Here is a 13,336-nt window from a genome sequence, read left to right as displayed (position 1 = left end):
GATCAACTACAAGGAAAAAGAGAACAATGCTTGACAAAAGGCAGCTATAAAGTTGATATCACCACATCTCTCCCCTCTAACTGGTGATAGCTGATAAAGTTTTACTTGCTCGTAGAGTGCACGCACCATATGATACACTTAACTGTCTCCCTCTGACCCCTCCTGCTAGCTGTCACCTCCCTGCCCGTCTCCTCCTTCCAATAAATCCAGAGGGGGCTGTGTGTCGAGCTGACCCCCCAGTGAAAGTGCCATGGAGCAACTCCAGATGTGAACATCCTCCTTCTCCCTCTCTCTCTCTTTCTCCTCTCTCTCTCTCTCCCACACTCTTTTCTCTCCCGCTTCCACCACCGGTCAACCCCCCCCTCTCCCTCCCTCCCTCCCTCCCCCATGCAGCTACGAGTTTTCCATTTCCTTTTTTGGTGAAAAAATCTGAAACAGAGGCAGGGAGGAGGACATTTCACCAATGCAGACAGGAGAGTGTATCTGGCTGACTGTGTGTGTGTGTGTATGTGTGTGCTTCATCAAGCCGATGAAACAGTCGACTCAGCATAAACAACAGTGCATGTATACATATTCAGTTGCGCATACACACACACACACACACACTCACTCCCTCTTCTCACACACGCACAGAAATATCATAAACCTACTGACTGACATACACACACACACACACACACACGACCAGCATGCATGCACACACTCTCTCCCCGCATGGTTTCTTTCTCTAACACTTTCTCACACTAGCACACTTCCATGCCCTTCCCCCTCTGGATTTGCGTGTGCACACTGCACGCACTCACACACACACACTAATCTTTCCTAGAAAGACTATTTAAACACACCAGAAGGGTTTTAGGGTTTTCTCTGGCTAAGACAGTAAACACTAGTCTACAGAAAAGGAGCTCATATGAGCTCATAAACCAGCACTGGATATTTCACTACAACCACAGAATACAAAAACTGCTCAGCAAAGATCAGTCTTTGTAAATGTATTTAATAAGAGTTCACAAATAAGACTAACAATTATAGCATTTAATCATTTAATCATCAATCATCATCTTTTCTTTCATGAAGTTCATACTGTTATCACTTTGATGGCCTAGTTACCATCTAACAATGTGTATTTGCCAACTCTGACTCACCAGCATCAAAGCTGAAAAAATGAAATATAGTTTTTTTTGTTTGTTTTAGAATTTTTCACATACAAGTTAAAAACTAACAATGAAAAACAAACACTAACTGTGTTAACATTAACAAAATAATTACTGTGGCAAATCATGGCAGATGAAGACATGCATACTCCTGCAATACACGACAGAAATGCATTTCATTTCAGCTTCTTTTGGGTTATAAATGCTGGCTCTTTGAGCAAAAGTGGAAATTCATTACAACACAAGAAAAAGACAGAGAAAAAAATATGTAAAATACGTGTCATTGCAAAGATCCACAAGCAGATACAAAACATTGAAAGGTTTTTTATGTGTGTCTGTGCCATGTTTTTGAACTGTGTTTTTATGTGCACATAACATGGTAACAAGAAAATATCTTATCCAAAGTGCAAATATCTTTATTGATCATGACTATCATAAACCGACTGCCTCATTTTAAAAGAAAATCCTCTTGATTTTACTTTCTCACACATTTCAGTTTTATTTTTAACTGGTCTAATTTGTTTGCCACTTTATACAACAGTGTCACACCTCCTTCTAATTCATTATATACAGTAACTTGTTCAGGATGCATCAAGCAAGACATCTATTACAGAAATATAACTGACACATGAGGAAAAAAGCAACATTCAAAATGCATAAAACTGCAGTTATAAGAGCATTAAAACAGTAACTTTGAAAATACAGACTGTAAGGTTTATATTCTATACTGTATCAGTGTTCTGCGGCTTCTCTTCAGAGCCTGCCCTCTACCTGAAGTGGCAACTTACTTATATAAAATACAAAGGAATTTTTTGCAAAGTGACTAGCATTTTGCGTTTCTTTGGTTTAATAGAGCATAACATATAAGAAATCTTATTCTTAAGGCACTCTGTAAAGTTTGTTTCACATGATAATTAACATTTTGGTTAAAGAGGAAATCTTTGTGGTGGTTCATGCAAACAATGCAGCATCAACAGAGGATTCTGTGAACTAGCTCCCAGATGAAAATCTGATCCAGACAGGGGGAAACAAGGAAGGAACTGATGTCTTTTGTATAAAAATGACCTGAGAGGCAGCATTTGTTAGCCTGTGATACCTTCCTCGGTAATGACGTGGGGTTCTTGAAATGCTGTGACAAAGGCTGACAAAAAAGGGAAGACAGGGGTAGGGGCCAGAATATTGTGAGTGCTCTATAGGTTGGTGTGGCATTCGCGGCACAGGATCCTTTCACCGTCAGGGAAGAAGCCTGCGCCCACCAGTGACACGGAGCACTGGGAGCAGGTGAAGCATGGCTGATGCCACTGACGATCCTCAAATGAGATGTACTTTCCTCCTCCAAAACCTAGGACAGAAAAAAAACGGGGGCAAAGATTAGACCACTTTTGTTTCATCTGTACAAAAAAAACTAAATATTGAGTAATAAAAAATCCAATGTGTGGCAGTCTTTTACAGTATTTTATAGTACTTCAGTAGTTTATCTGAGCAGAGCACAATGATGTGGTCTTGCCTGTGATGGGTTTGCTGCAGGCCTCGCACTTCTTGGCGTACAGGCTGCCAAAGCACTTGAGGCAGTAAGGGCTGTCGTCTCTGGAGGTGAAGTGTTGACCCGCCAGCTGCGTCTTACAGCTGGTGCACACGAAACACTCCTTATGCCACGGCTCATCCCGATAGGTCACCCCACCTTTAGCCAGGGTCTGAAAACCAGACAGGTTGGAGATCCTGTTCATTTCTAAAATCTTGTCCCCATGCACATGCACACACCCAGGATTACTGTAATCCTCCATGTGTTTGCCTGCCTCCTTTAACCATGTTTCATGTGAGTGTCCGGGGGAATTCAACTAACAGTTATTGCATTATTTGGAAACTTAACTGACCTTTTTACAGCGTGTGCAGCGTGGAGCGAACTTGTCCTCGTAGCAGGGCACACAATAGTGCTCGTCCTTGTCAGGGATGAAGGACTTGGAACCAATGGGCTGTTCACAGCTGTGACAGATGAAACAGCCCTCGTGCCATGTGGAGCCTGCGTACTCCAACTTCCTCGTACCTATGAGGGGAAAGGAGGGATGACAGGAGGCAGAGACAGAAACAGAAAAAATAAGGATGGAAAGAATGAGAGCAGAGGGATTTATTAAATGTTTGGTGTAGAATGCATCTTTTACTGAGTTTCATAGGACCATTTTGGTATTTTTTGGTGGTAATTTTATTGAACTATGAAACAGTAGACTTGAACTGCATGAAGGCACATAAATCTCATTTTGTTACACTAAGATTTATTTTATTTTAAATCATAACACCACAGGCCCCATAGTTCTTTCCTACTTCTGGAAACTGGCGGCAGGCCTTACAAGAAAAGGAGTAATGTCATTTTTCCCTTCCATGTCCCCAACTAATCCATCTTCTGCCCCTTGGCTGTTGAGTTTTTTATGTGACTAGTTGGTTTATTCTACGGTGACGCAGTGGTTTATGCAGGGCTGACATTTTGTACTTCTGCTGTCTGCAGGTTGCTAATGTTTCACTGCTTTAGGCTGCGTGCTGCGGTGTTCTCTAATCAAAAACACAAAAATCCCCTTCAAAAACATTCCAGGTCATAAGCTCAGGGTAAATACGCCGGCTCATAGAGGACAATTTTAGCATTTAGGTATGAGTATTTAGCAAATACATAAAATGTGAATAAGCTTTAAATCCATAACAAACTACTTCTAATTATTGAGAACAATTTTACAAGCATTAGAGAACAAAATCTCCAAACAGAAAATAGGCTTTGCACACAATGGAAGTTGTACAGCGCTCACAAAGTATTTAATTGATTTTGTCTAGTTGATTTACGTAAGTCGTCTGCACTTTTAAATATTTCTAAGCCACTTTTCCAGATACAGTGTACTCCTTTAAACTGTATCTCCTCACTTGCTCTTTTCTTTCTTCACTCTCTTGTTCTCTCTTGGCAAAAATGAAACTGAGATGAAACTGAGATGAAACTCAAATGAGCGTCAGAGTCAGTGCGCTGTTGCAAGAACTAAACGGCTGTCTGTGTCCAAAGGATTTTGCAACAGGGTAAAGTGGGGGACAAAAGAACAGGACCATTGTCTGGGAGAGCGCAACAATACAGCATGTGCATGACTACCTCCAGCAACGGGAGCAGCCTCATCTGACCAAGCTTTTTAACCAAACAGCTTACCAAGAACCCGCTTACATACTGCAGCTTTGGTATAAACTTTCTTTTCTGCTTTTGTTCCCAACATAAACCACTTCAGCTAATCATCCAGTTATTAAACAAACATAAGTTCCTGTTTGCTTTTCATGGTGTACATGTTTTTCTTTGATGAAAAATGATATAACTGTAATTTTCTATTGTTATAGGAAGCTTTTTACTCTTCAGACATGCAACACAGCAGTGTCCTGGTCTTCCCAAGTTTATCTCACACTACTTAAATTCCAATCTGGCTTCATGGCAAGATGTCTTTTTGATTGAATCACTCTAATTTAATCATCGTAACCACACAAGGTGACTCATTTGGGTCCAACTTGCTTTAAATGCTATATATGGAGACAAATGTGTTGATCAACAAGAAGACACGGGGTTACCTGCAGCAGAAATAGAGGGGAAAATTACACTTTCTTGGAAACATTTGCTGCTTTGTGAGGGCTGTGTGTGCTGCTACAACGACCGACTATAGCTTATCGCTTGTTATCATCAGTCTGCTGGCAGCCTGCCAGCCCTGGGGATCTGGCTTGCAGACAACAAATGAAGCAGATTGGCAATTACTCTGTCATATCCAGCCCTGACTGATGCTCGACCATGGGCCCTCGTTTTTTACTTGTCTTCCTTTTTTCTAAAACTCCTTTCCTTGCTCTATCTCCTCGATCTGTTAGTTTATACTTCTCATTTGTCTCAGTTTCCTGGAGTTTGCCATGTCATCATTTTCCAGCCATTTGCGTTTATATCTTGACATGTGAATTTGTATAGTACATGGAAAATGAAATGAGGGACAATGAGACTAATGCTTTGCGGGTGAGTGAAGTCAAAATGTCAATGCACTCTGTGCAAGATACTTAAGAAATCACTAAGTCTTCCACTAGGTTTTTTTTATATATAGTGATAGTCTAGCCAGCACCACACTTCGCAAGCCTTTACTGTAAGAATATTCCACACAAATTACAAAATAGTAATTCACAGACCACAGATTAAACAAATCCTGAAAATGTGAAAAAATGTAAAGAAAAAGAAATACTCAAGTCATGTGCATGAGTATCTCCTAATACCTGCGTTCCCACCTTTACCTGGCATCACAATCTTGTCGCAGGCAACACACTTGGAGGAGAACTCATTGCAGTAGCAGTCATTGCAGAGCAACGCGTCATCCTGGCTGGTGAAGGGTTCATCTGCCAGCGAGCGATCGCAGCGGAAACAGCGGAAGCAGTGCTCGTGATAATGTCGGTCTTCATAAAAAAGCTCCTGATGGCAAAAGAAAAAACAGAAAACAAGGATACTGAAGGTTATTTCATACACTTACAAATACATCACTGAAAAGTAATCCAGTTAATTATCATATATTTCCTCCAAAGCATCTACTGTATCCTCTTCTGTCTTTCGTTTAAGGTTTTAGAATTGCAGTAATCTGGAGGAAGAAGGGAAAAAAATAAAGAGCAGCAAAGGTTTCTGGTTTTAACAGGATCACAGAGGAGTGTGGGATTGTTCTGGGTTAAAACCGACACGTACAGTATAATATCTGCATACCTACACAGTGACAAGTACAGTATGTGGTTACATGAACATATTGTACTTGTATGCCTGCTCCTGTTAAAAAAAGGTTTTGCAAGAATGGGAGTGAGATGATTGTCTACAAGGCACTGAGCCAAGCAAACGCTGGGTTTTATTTATTATTCACTGCCCGTGAGGGTGTTGACAACTCATAGGCCTCCTCAGCTAAGCAAACTGGTGAGCACCGTAGCATGGCCCATACTGTAAACTCCACTGAGGAGTGAATTTCGGTCTTAAACGATCCACTTCAAGTTAGTGTTTTCCATTAAAGGAAGATTAAATTTTAATTTGATTGTGGGGAAGGAGGAGACGTTCCCTCCATGTTGCACTTTTACAGTCTTTGCCAGAATTAGCCTGTTAGCTTTTGTAGACTTGGTGGAAATCGCCTGTATAATTGTACATTAAATTAGCCTTTACTGTGTCTTGCCACACAAAATATATATAGAACACGCCTCATTTACCATGAATTATGCCTCATTAACGTGACATAACTTCTGTTTAAGTGATCCAAGGCCACATCAAAACATGATAAAAAATGACTTACAGCTTATAAGTGTAGATCTTTTGATGTGTTTTGGATTTGTTTAAACTGCTAATATGTTGCTCACACTGTGGAAAGGCTGAGGTCATACATGGGATTTATTCCAGCCAATAGAGAATAAATGTTACCAGATCTTCCTTTTTTTTTTCTTCTAAAGGTTCCATATAGTATAGTGACATTCCCGTGTATTTTTTGATTATAAAGCAGGTTTTAGGTTCTACATCAATACTGTGAAAGTACCAACAAGCTAATACACACAGCCTGTATTCAGAAACTGAGCATTAAAACAAGCTGTAAGGACATCTTAACTTTGTGATGTCACAGTCACAAGCATGGGTCCATGCACCTGGACCCACTGTCCCACCTTGCAAGATTTGCTCAGTAAACACAGGAGTCAGACTCTGAGCTTCTCTTTTGATTGATTCCCTGATATGACCTGGTGTTGCTTGAGGAGATGTAAAACTACACTGAAATGTTTTCTGGTAAACCACACATATATCTTTTATCAATATCAAAGCTTTTTTTTTTTTTTTAAACTTTGCATGTACTTGCATGTGTAATCATTTCAAAAGGAATGCCTTACCCTTGCATCATGGCCGATCAGTTCTTTGCACTCGTCACATGTGTTTGAGAACAGGCTGTCGTAACAGGGGATGCAGTAGGGACTGTCATCTGACTGAATGTACTTGCGGCCGTACAGGGATTCTTTGCAGTTATCACAGTCAAAACGGTCAGCCATTGTAATTTTCTGCAAATCTGCAACACAGAAAGAAGACAACACCATTTTAAAACACAAATGCCAACACAAGGGAAGGAAAGGACAAGAGGAGAGAGGAGACGACCAGAGGGAAGTGGTGTGCATTAAAAAAAAAAGAGAGAAGACTTGATACAGACACCTTTTCTGGTAAGGCAGTTAACGTTGGGCATCAGTATAGACTTTCACTGCCAATATTTATGTTGTAAATACTTTGGCTTGTACCAGCAATGAGCTTGAACTCAAACAAAGCATGCAGTGCAAGTGGGAGCAAGCGGAAAAAGAGAGAAGAGAGAGACAGAGGAAAAGAGAGAGAGAGAGAGCCATGAGAGGCAGTGCAAAAATGCCTATTAACTTTTATTGGTGTGTGATGAAAGTGCAGTGGATGCAGAGGGAGGGGACAAGAGAGGGAGCTGTCACTTTTTCTCTCTTTCAGTAACTCCTTCCTGTCGCTGTCAACTCCTTGACTCTGCAACCTCCAGATTAAAAGCGCCAACGCAAACCGAGCAGCCTCCCTTAAGACTGAAGCCCGGGCATCATACACACCTGTAAATATTTATGAGGCAGCAATACATTATGTCTGAGTTACGACCACCAACAGTTACCGAAACCCCATAAAGTCCCATTGTGGGTGTTTGTGTGTGTCAAAAGCACAGACACTAGAAGCTGTTTGAACACGACTCCCTCGCTAGTGGATTCCTTTCAGCCTGAAGATGCAACTGCAGCAACATGCTTATACAGATACAGGAGTCTCACTACATGGTTTTCACTGTGCGACAGGCCCCTTGATCATGACTGAGCACACAACAAAGTGACAGAATAATATTGTGAGGGCATTATGGCAACAATATCAGGTTGCCAAAACATTACAGCATGGCTGGAGGAAAGCCCAGTGATAAGTGATACAGCCCTCTGGCAGGGAGCGCTGCTGGCTGTTGGTTCCCACCGATATATAATAATAGTCACCTCTGATATGATAATCAATCACATTTCAAATGTGTCCCATGCTGCCTGTGCTACACCCCTAGTACACTCACATGCAGTAAAATCTACCTATCATATCCAAAAAGAATACAACGCATATAGAAAGCAGGAAAACACACACACACACATTCATACAAAATCTCAGGGTGACACAAAAAGGAACATAGGAGAAGCCAAATTACACAGGATCTATCATGAAAAAAAAAACATTAGTCCCGATGGACTCTCATGTTTCATCTGTCTCAGCCCTTTGCAAGACAAAAGCTCTTAATGAGCCGGGGTGAGAAAGTTCACCACCGCACCAGCTGTTCAACACCAGCCTCCCTTCAATGACCTAAAGACATAAATTAGAAAGTGTAAATGCTTGACAGTCCTGCAGCCATGTGTATACACTGGCTTGCATCACCAGACTGCCATATCTCTCTATCTAATGACTGAATGGATACATCTTAAGTATCTGATGTCTCACATTATAGTATCCATCTGGAGGTTATGGCAAAATATCAGAATAAGCAGCTGCGGTTGGCCTGTTTAATGTACGGTAAGGTGCTGATCTTGCAAGACTCCATTTCTGTACATTTGACACACCATCCGTCAGAAAGATTCCAGCACTGTAGCCATCAGCCCACAGAACCGCAACGTCAAAGATTAGATCAACAAAAGTATAGAGCTGAGAATGAGCACGATGACCTTAATGTTATCTGCAGTGCCAGGCAGGTATGTGCTGCCTTTGCTTGCCAGGTAAAAGGGAACGAGACGAGGCATGACTCATAAAGCTGGGAAGGCAGCGCTATGACGTCTGATGTCAGCTTTAATTTCCAAAGCAAATCAGGCAGCTGTTTATTGCCCTCCCACAATTCATATGTATTATCCACATATCCACTGACTTACAGGCTGCAGAAAGTAGGTCACTCAACTTATACAGTATGTCCTTTGACAAGATGATGAATATCTAAACACAGATGTCTTAACCAGCCAACATCCCTGTACCTGGTATCGATCACACACCCACTACTTCCACACTGCTGCAGCCCAACGCAGCCTTGGATGACTCCCCTCTCCAGTGAGGTGTGGCGGTGTGTGAAACAATAATTAGTTTGCGAGCTGTCAGATAAGATTAAAGAAGGGAAAGCTCACTAAAGCCCAGGTGATAACATGAGACTGAATCCAGACACATACATTTGTCTTCATTTACCAATCAGAAGAGCAGCTTGTTTTGACTTCCAGGTCTTGTAGTGTTTCCATTTCAGGGAGCTTCACTTCATGTTACAGCCGTCACAGAGCCTGGAATGAACTCCTGATGGCACGGGCTCTCACAGAGAGGGGCATGACGTCAGTGCACTGACCCCTGGAGTGATGAACTAAGACGTGACTGCATGTAAAAACTGCTGACCCAAAACCGACTATCCCAGATTGAAGAGGAGAGGAGAAGAAAAGAGCAGAGGGAAGGGGGGGTGAGGAGAAGAGAAGAGAAGAGAAGAGAAGAGAAGAGAAGAGAAGAGAAGAGAAGAGAAGAGAAGAGAAGAGAAGAGAAGAGAAGAGAAGAGAAGAGAAGACTTGGATCTGGGTCACAGTGAACTCTAGTCCAGAGGCCAGTTCTCACAGGGCTTTGTATCTACTACTGTATATACTAGCTTCCCGGCAAAGTTCCATCTCCTTCTTGCCCAGGACCCAGTGACTAAAAGCCCCACTCTGGGTTAATAACGTTCCCAAATACCAAAGCTGTGACTGAATTCTACCCCCTGGGAAAAGTGTGGGCTTCAAGGAAATCACCACTGTCTCCACACAGGACAATGGTCCAGAAATATTGCACTGAGTTAGTGATACTGTTGCAGCAGAGAGTAGGGATCATTGTTTAATACTGGCCACAGTGCATTCCATTCTCCTTAATGATCCAGAGGGAGCTCATCTGAGAGATGAAAATATATATGAAATGCAGCTATATGGGTCAGGCCCTGCAGAAACTCATCAGTCTGTTCAAAGTAAGGTATCTCCAAAACAGATGGTCACTTTGCTATGAAATAAGCAGTGTGTGCTCAGGGATTTCAGAGCATGAATTGAATCCTACTGTTTGTGACACGCCTGTATTTTGGCCTTGTAGTTAAGTGGCATCAACATGATGAAATATCCACTTTCACAAAAGAAATATCCAATTCTAATGTGCAGATTGCCATAAAAGGCACAGTATCTTCTCTTTAAGGATGAATGAAAACCAAAATCCTCATTATGTTATTCATTCCATTCGCATCCTCAACACTGTGGGATGTGATGAACCTTGGATCTTCCTTAGACTTTTGGTTTTGTTGTCACACATCCGGTTATAAGATAGTAGAGGAATGCCAAGGCTGCATTCTGCTATTCATCACAACCCGTCCTGATTGACAAAAGGGGAGGGGGGTTGAAGTTCAGGGTCAGTTGTGAGACAACACAGAGCAGCAGACCAATGCAAACAAGCAGACTGTATGCTGTTGCTGGGCAACATAGTCATGGTTGGTTACTAGAGGGCTAGCAGATACCCTGTCCAGTCCACTCCCACAGGCAGGCCCGTTAATCCCCAGCCCAAACTTTGCTTACGCTCTGGTTGACTCCAAATGAACAGTCGGCACAACCTGCAAGCTCTCCAGTCCCCCCCACAGTGACACACAGACACAAGGTTTTTCAGTGCACCTTTTAGTTTTGTAAATGAATAGTGCCATAATGATATGAAACCCTTTCCAATTGAAATGTTAAAAGCCCTGAATGTTGAGTGGAATGGAGCAGCTGTTGTTTTTATCACAGTTTCACAGTGTGGGACAATAAGGGACAATAAATAAGTCTGTTTTTTTCTTTTCTTTACAATACAAAAAATATTTTGTGGTTAGACAATTGCAGGGTCAGTGTCGAAATGTCATATCTCTATCCTAAAAAAAAAGTCAAGAGCGGAAGTGGTGCAACTGTATCCATCCTGATAACACAACGGGACTGGTGGTGGAAATAGCATCAGAGTCTGCCAATGATGTCTTGGCAGACGATTCTAAAATGGTTTAGTTTGTTGCCAAGTGGGGAACTGTACAAAAGTAGTGATATGCTTTACTATGAGGTCTACAAGCAACACGGTCAGATGGAAAAAAGAGAACATTTCATTACCAGAGCAACTGCTCTATTTATTAGGCCAGTGTTTATACGGCCATTGTGACTTGTGTGCTTTTATGTCCAAGTGGATACTTTAACAAGTGTGGATTTTACTGTGAATAGTAAGGTCTTATCTACTTAAAAAAAAAAGTAGAGGCTACAAAAGCCACTCAATCACCTTTAACTGTCTGGATCTTTTGGCAGCAAATAGACTCACACACCAGAGGAAGGAGTGTGCTGTTAAGCAGGTCGCCTACATGACTGTTTCCTTTCATACAGGTCCCAGAGAGAGTGATGGAGGAACAGAGGAGAAATCAAACACAAGAACGGGACAAGAAAAAGAGAAAGAGGGGAAAAAAACCTGAGGAAGGTGACATTTAGAGGCAAACGAATGCTGGAGCAGGATCTTAAACCAATGACAAGTCTTAAATCAAATCAGAGGAAAAGTGAAATGGCTGCTTTTGGATAAACACATACCATCCCATTGCTCTCTGTCTGGTGCCTGGACATCTTCCAGACACAGTAAAGCTCCTTGGCTGGGTTTGAGATGAGGAAAAAATACAGCACTGGACACTTAAGTATATCATTTGAGGGCCTGGTTGAGCGTATCAAAAATAAAGTACAATGTCAAAAACACACTTCAGAAAAAAAAAATCATTTGTCTCAGTCCAGTGGCCACTTGAAAAGATCCTGATTGAAATGTCATCTGATCATATTCAGCTTCAGCTCAGCGCCCCATGAAGACTTTCCGTTCGGTGACTAATGCAACAAGGCAAAGGCATGAATTGCAAAATACTTTTTTTATGGTTCACAACTCGTGTTTATGACACAATGTCAGAGGGATTACAGTCATGTTTGTCTTGAAGGGACTGGCAACTGAGGTCTGGTCCTTTGGGAGAAGCTTCCAGATCCACATACTCTGTCCACATACATCAACATGACTAATTGTTTTCATGAGCGTTGACTAAAGTGGACAAAATCATTCAGGCTGCAATAAAACAACATGGGAGTTGGACCCTGAAATATATTTGTTATATATTAGTCAAATCCTTGGTGTGCTGTTCTTGCTGGCTTTCTCTGGATCAGATAAATGAAGTCCAGTAATCGAATGGACACACTGAGGCAATGAATCTTATCACAGGAAGAGGAGGAAATTGCTCATGAAGGAGAGATAATGCTGAAGCCCATTCATAAACAGATGTGCTTATTTAAACGAGCTTACGAGCACTGGTTATGGAAATGCAGAAAACATTTTAATTCTAATGTTAAGAAAGAATTTAAACAAACAATCCAGTACAATGCAATTCCATTGTAGTTAAAGACTATGTTATTTATGTAGCTCTGACACTGATTCTTAACCAGAAAAACCAGGGCTGCAATCACAACCATGATATTTAAGGCTTTGGGCAATCTGCGGTCATCAGAGTTTATACTATGGGGTCTGCATTCAGCCACTGCTAAGATGCTATTGGTAAACAACCAGTGGCTCCAGTATGAGTCTTCCATTAGAGCAGAGACTGGGCCACCCACATTCTCACGAGCCTTTACACAGGAAGCTGCAGAGGACAGCCTCATCCACTGAGCTTCTTTGAAGAACATCGGTGAGTGAGTTGTGGTAGGAGGGGCGGGAGGAGGGGTGGGGGCACCTGAGACTGCTCCTCCTGTGGGAGCCTGGGTCAGACTTGAGGATAGAGTAGAGGCTGTAGGACCAGACACTGGAACACTAACCTGTTATTGTCCCTGAGCATTTAAACACCGGCTGGTGTGCAGTGGGAGGTGACAGAGGGCTCAAATGAAAGCCGACATCATAAACATGAAGGAGGAAAATGACTACCTGCAGCAGCAAATGTCACCACAGCCTTTGTAATTTGTCCCTTCTTGGCAACTTTTAATACCATGCAAGTGTGGGGGATATGACTTGATGTCTTTTAATATTAGCCTTGAATCTGTTGCGTGGTGCACACTGCAGCATTAGGGGAAAAGCTGCAGCAGCTGGCCCTGAAAGGACCGTAAGTCAAACCTTGTGGACTCAA

General features: G+C 42.0%; 1 protein-coding gene across 3 annotated transcripts in view; it reads right to left on the bottom strand.

The window, feature by feature from the left end:
- Positions 1–1,614: 1,614 nt before the first annotated feature.
- fhl3a (four and a half LIM domains 3a) overlaps positions 1,615–13,336 on the bottom strand; it is a 28,574-nt gene continuing 16,852 nt past the window's right edge. Inside the window, exons 1-6 of one of the 3 annotated variants that reach the window (XM_085802392.1) lie at positions 11,781–11,784; positions 7,038–7,210; positions 5,433–5,607; positions 3,029–3,198; positions 2,662–2,848; positions 1,615–2,496 (exon numbers count right to left, since the gene is read on the bottom strand). In XM_085802392.1, coding sequence (XP_085658518.1) covers positions 2,345–2,496; positions 2,662–2,848; positions 3,029–3,198; positions 5,433–5,607; positions 7,038–7,193 — 840 coding nt within the window. In that variant the 5' untranslated portion in view covers positions 7,194–7,210; positions 11,781–11,784 and the 3' untranslated portion in view covers positions 1,615–2,344. Of the gene's footprint in view, positions 2,497–2,661; positions 2,849–3,028; positions 3,199–5,414; positions 5,608–7,037; positions 7,211–11,780; positions 11,785–13,336 lie in introns of those variants that run through there. The other 2 variants (XM_085802390.1, XM_085802391.1) reach the window with 2 other exon arrangements.

Source organism: Trachurus japonicus, chromosome 16 (assembly GCF_045865225.1).
Source record: "Trachurus japonicus isolate A0001 chromosome 16, Traja_1.0".
NCBI classification, from domain to species: Eukaryota; Metazoa; Chordata; class Actinopteri; order Carangiformes; family Carangidae; genus Trachurus; species Trachurus japonicus.
Note: the sequence above shows the minus strand (reverse complement) of the source record. Positions and strands in the feature narration are given on the sequence as shown.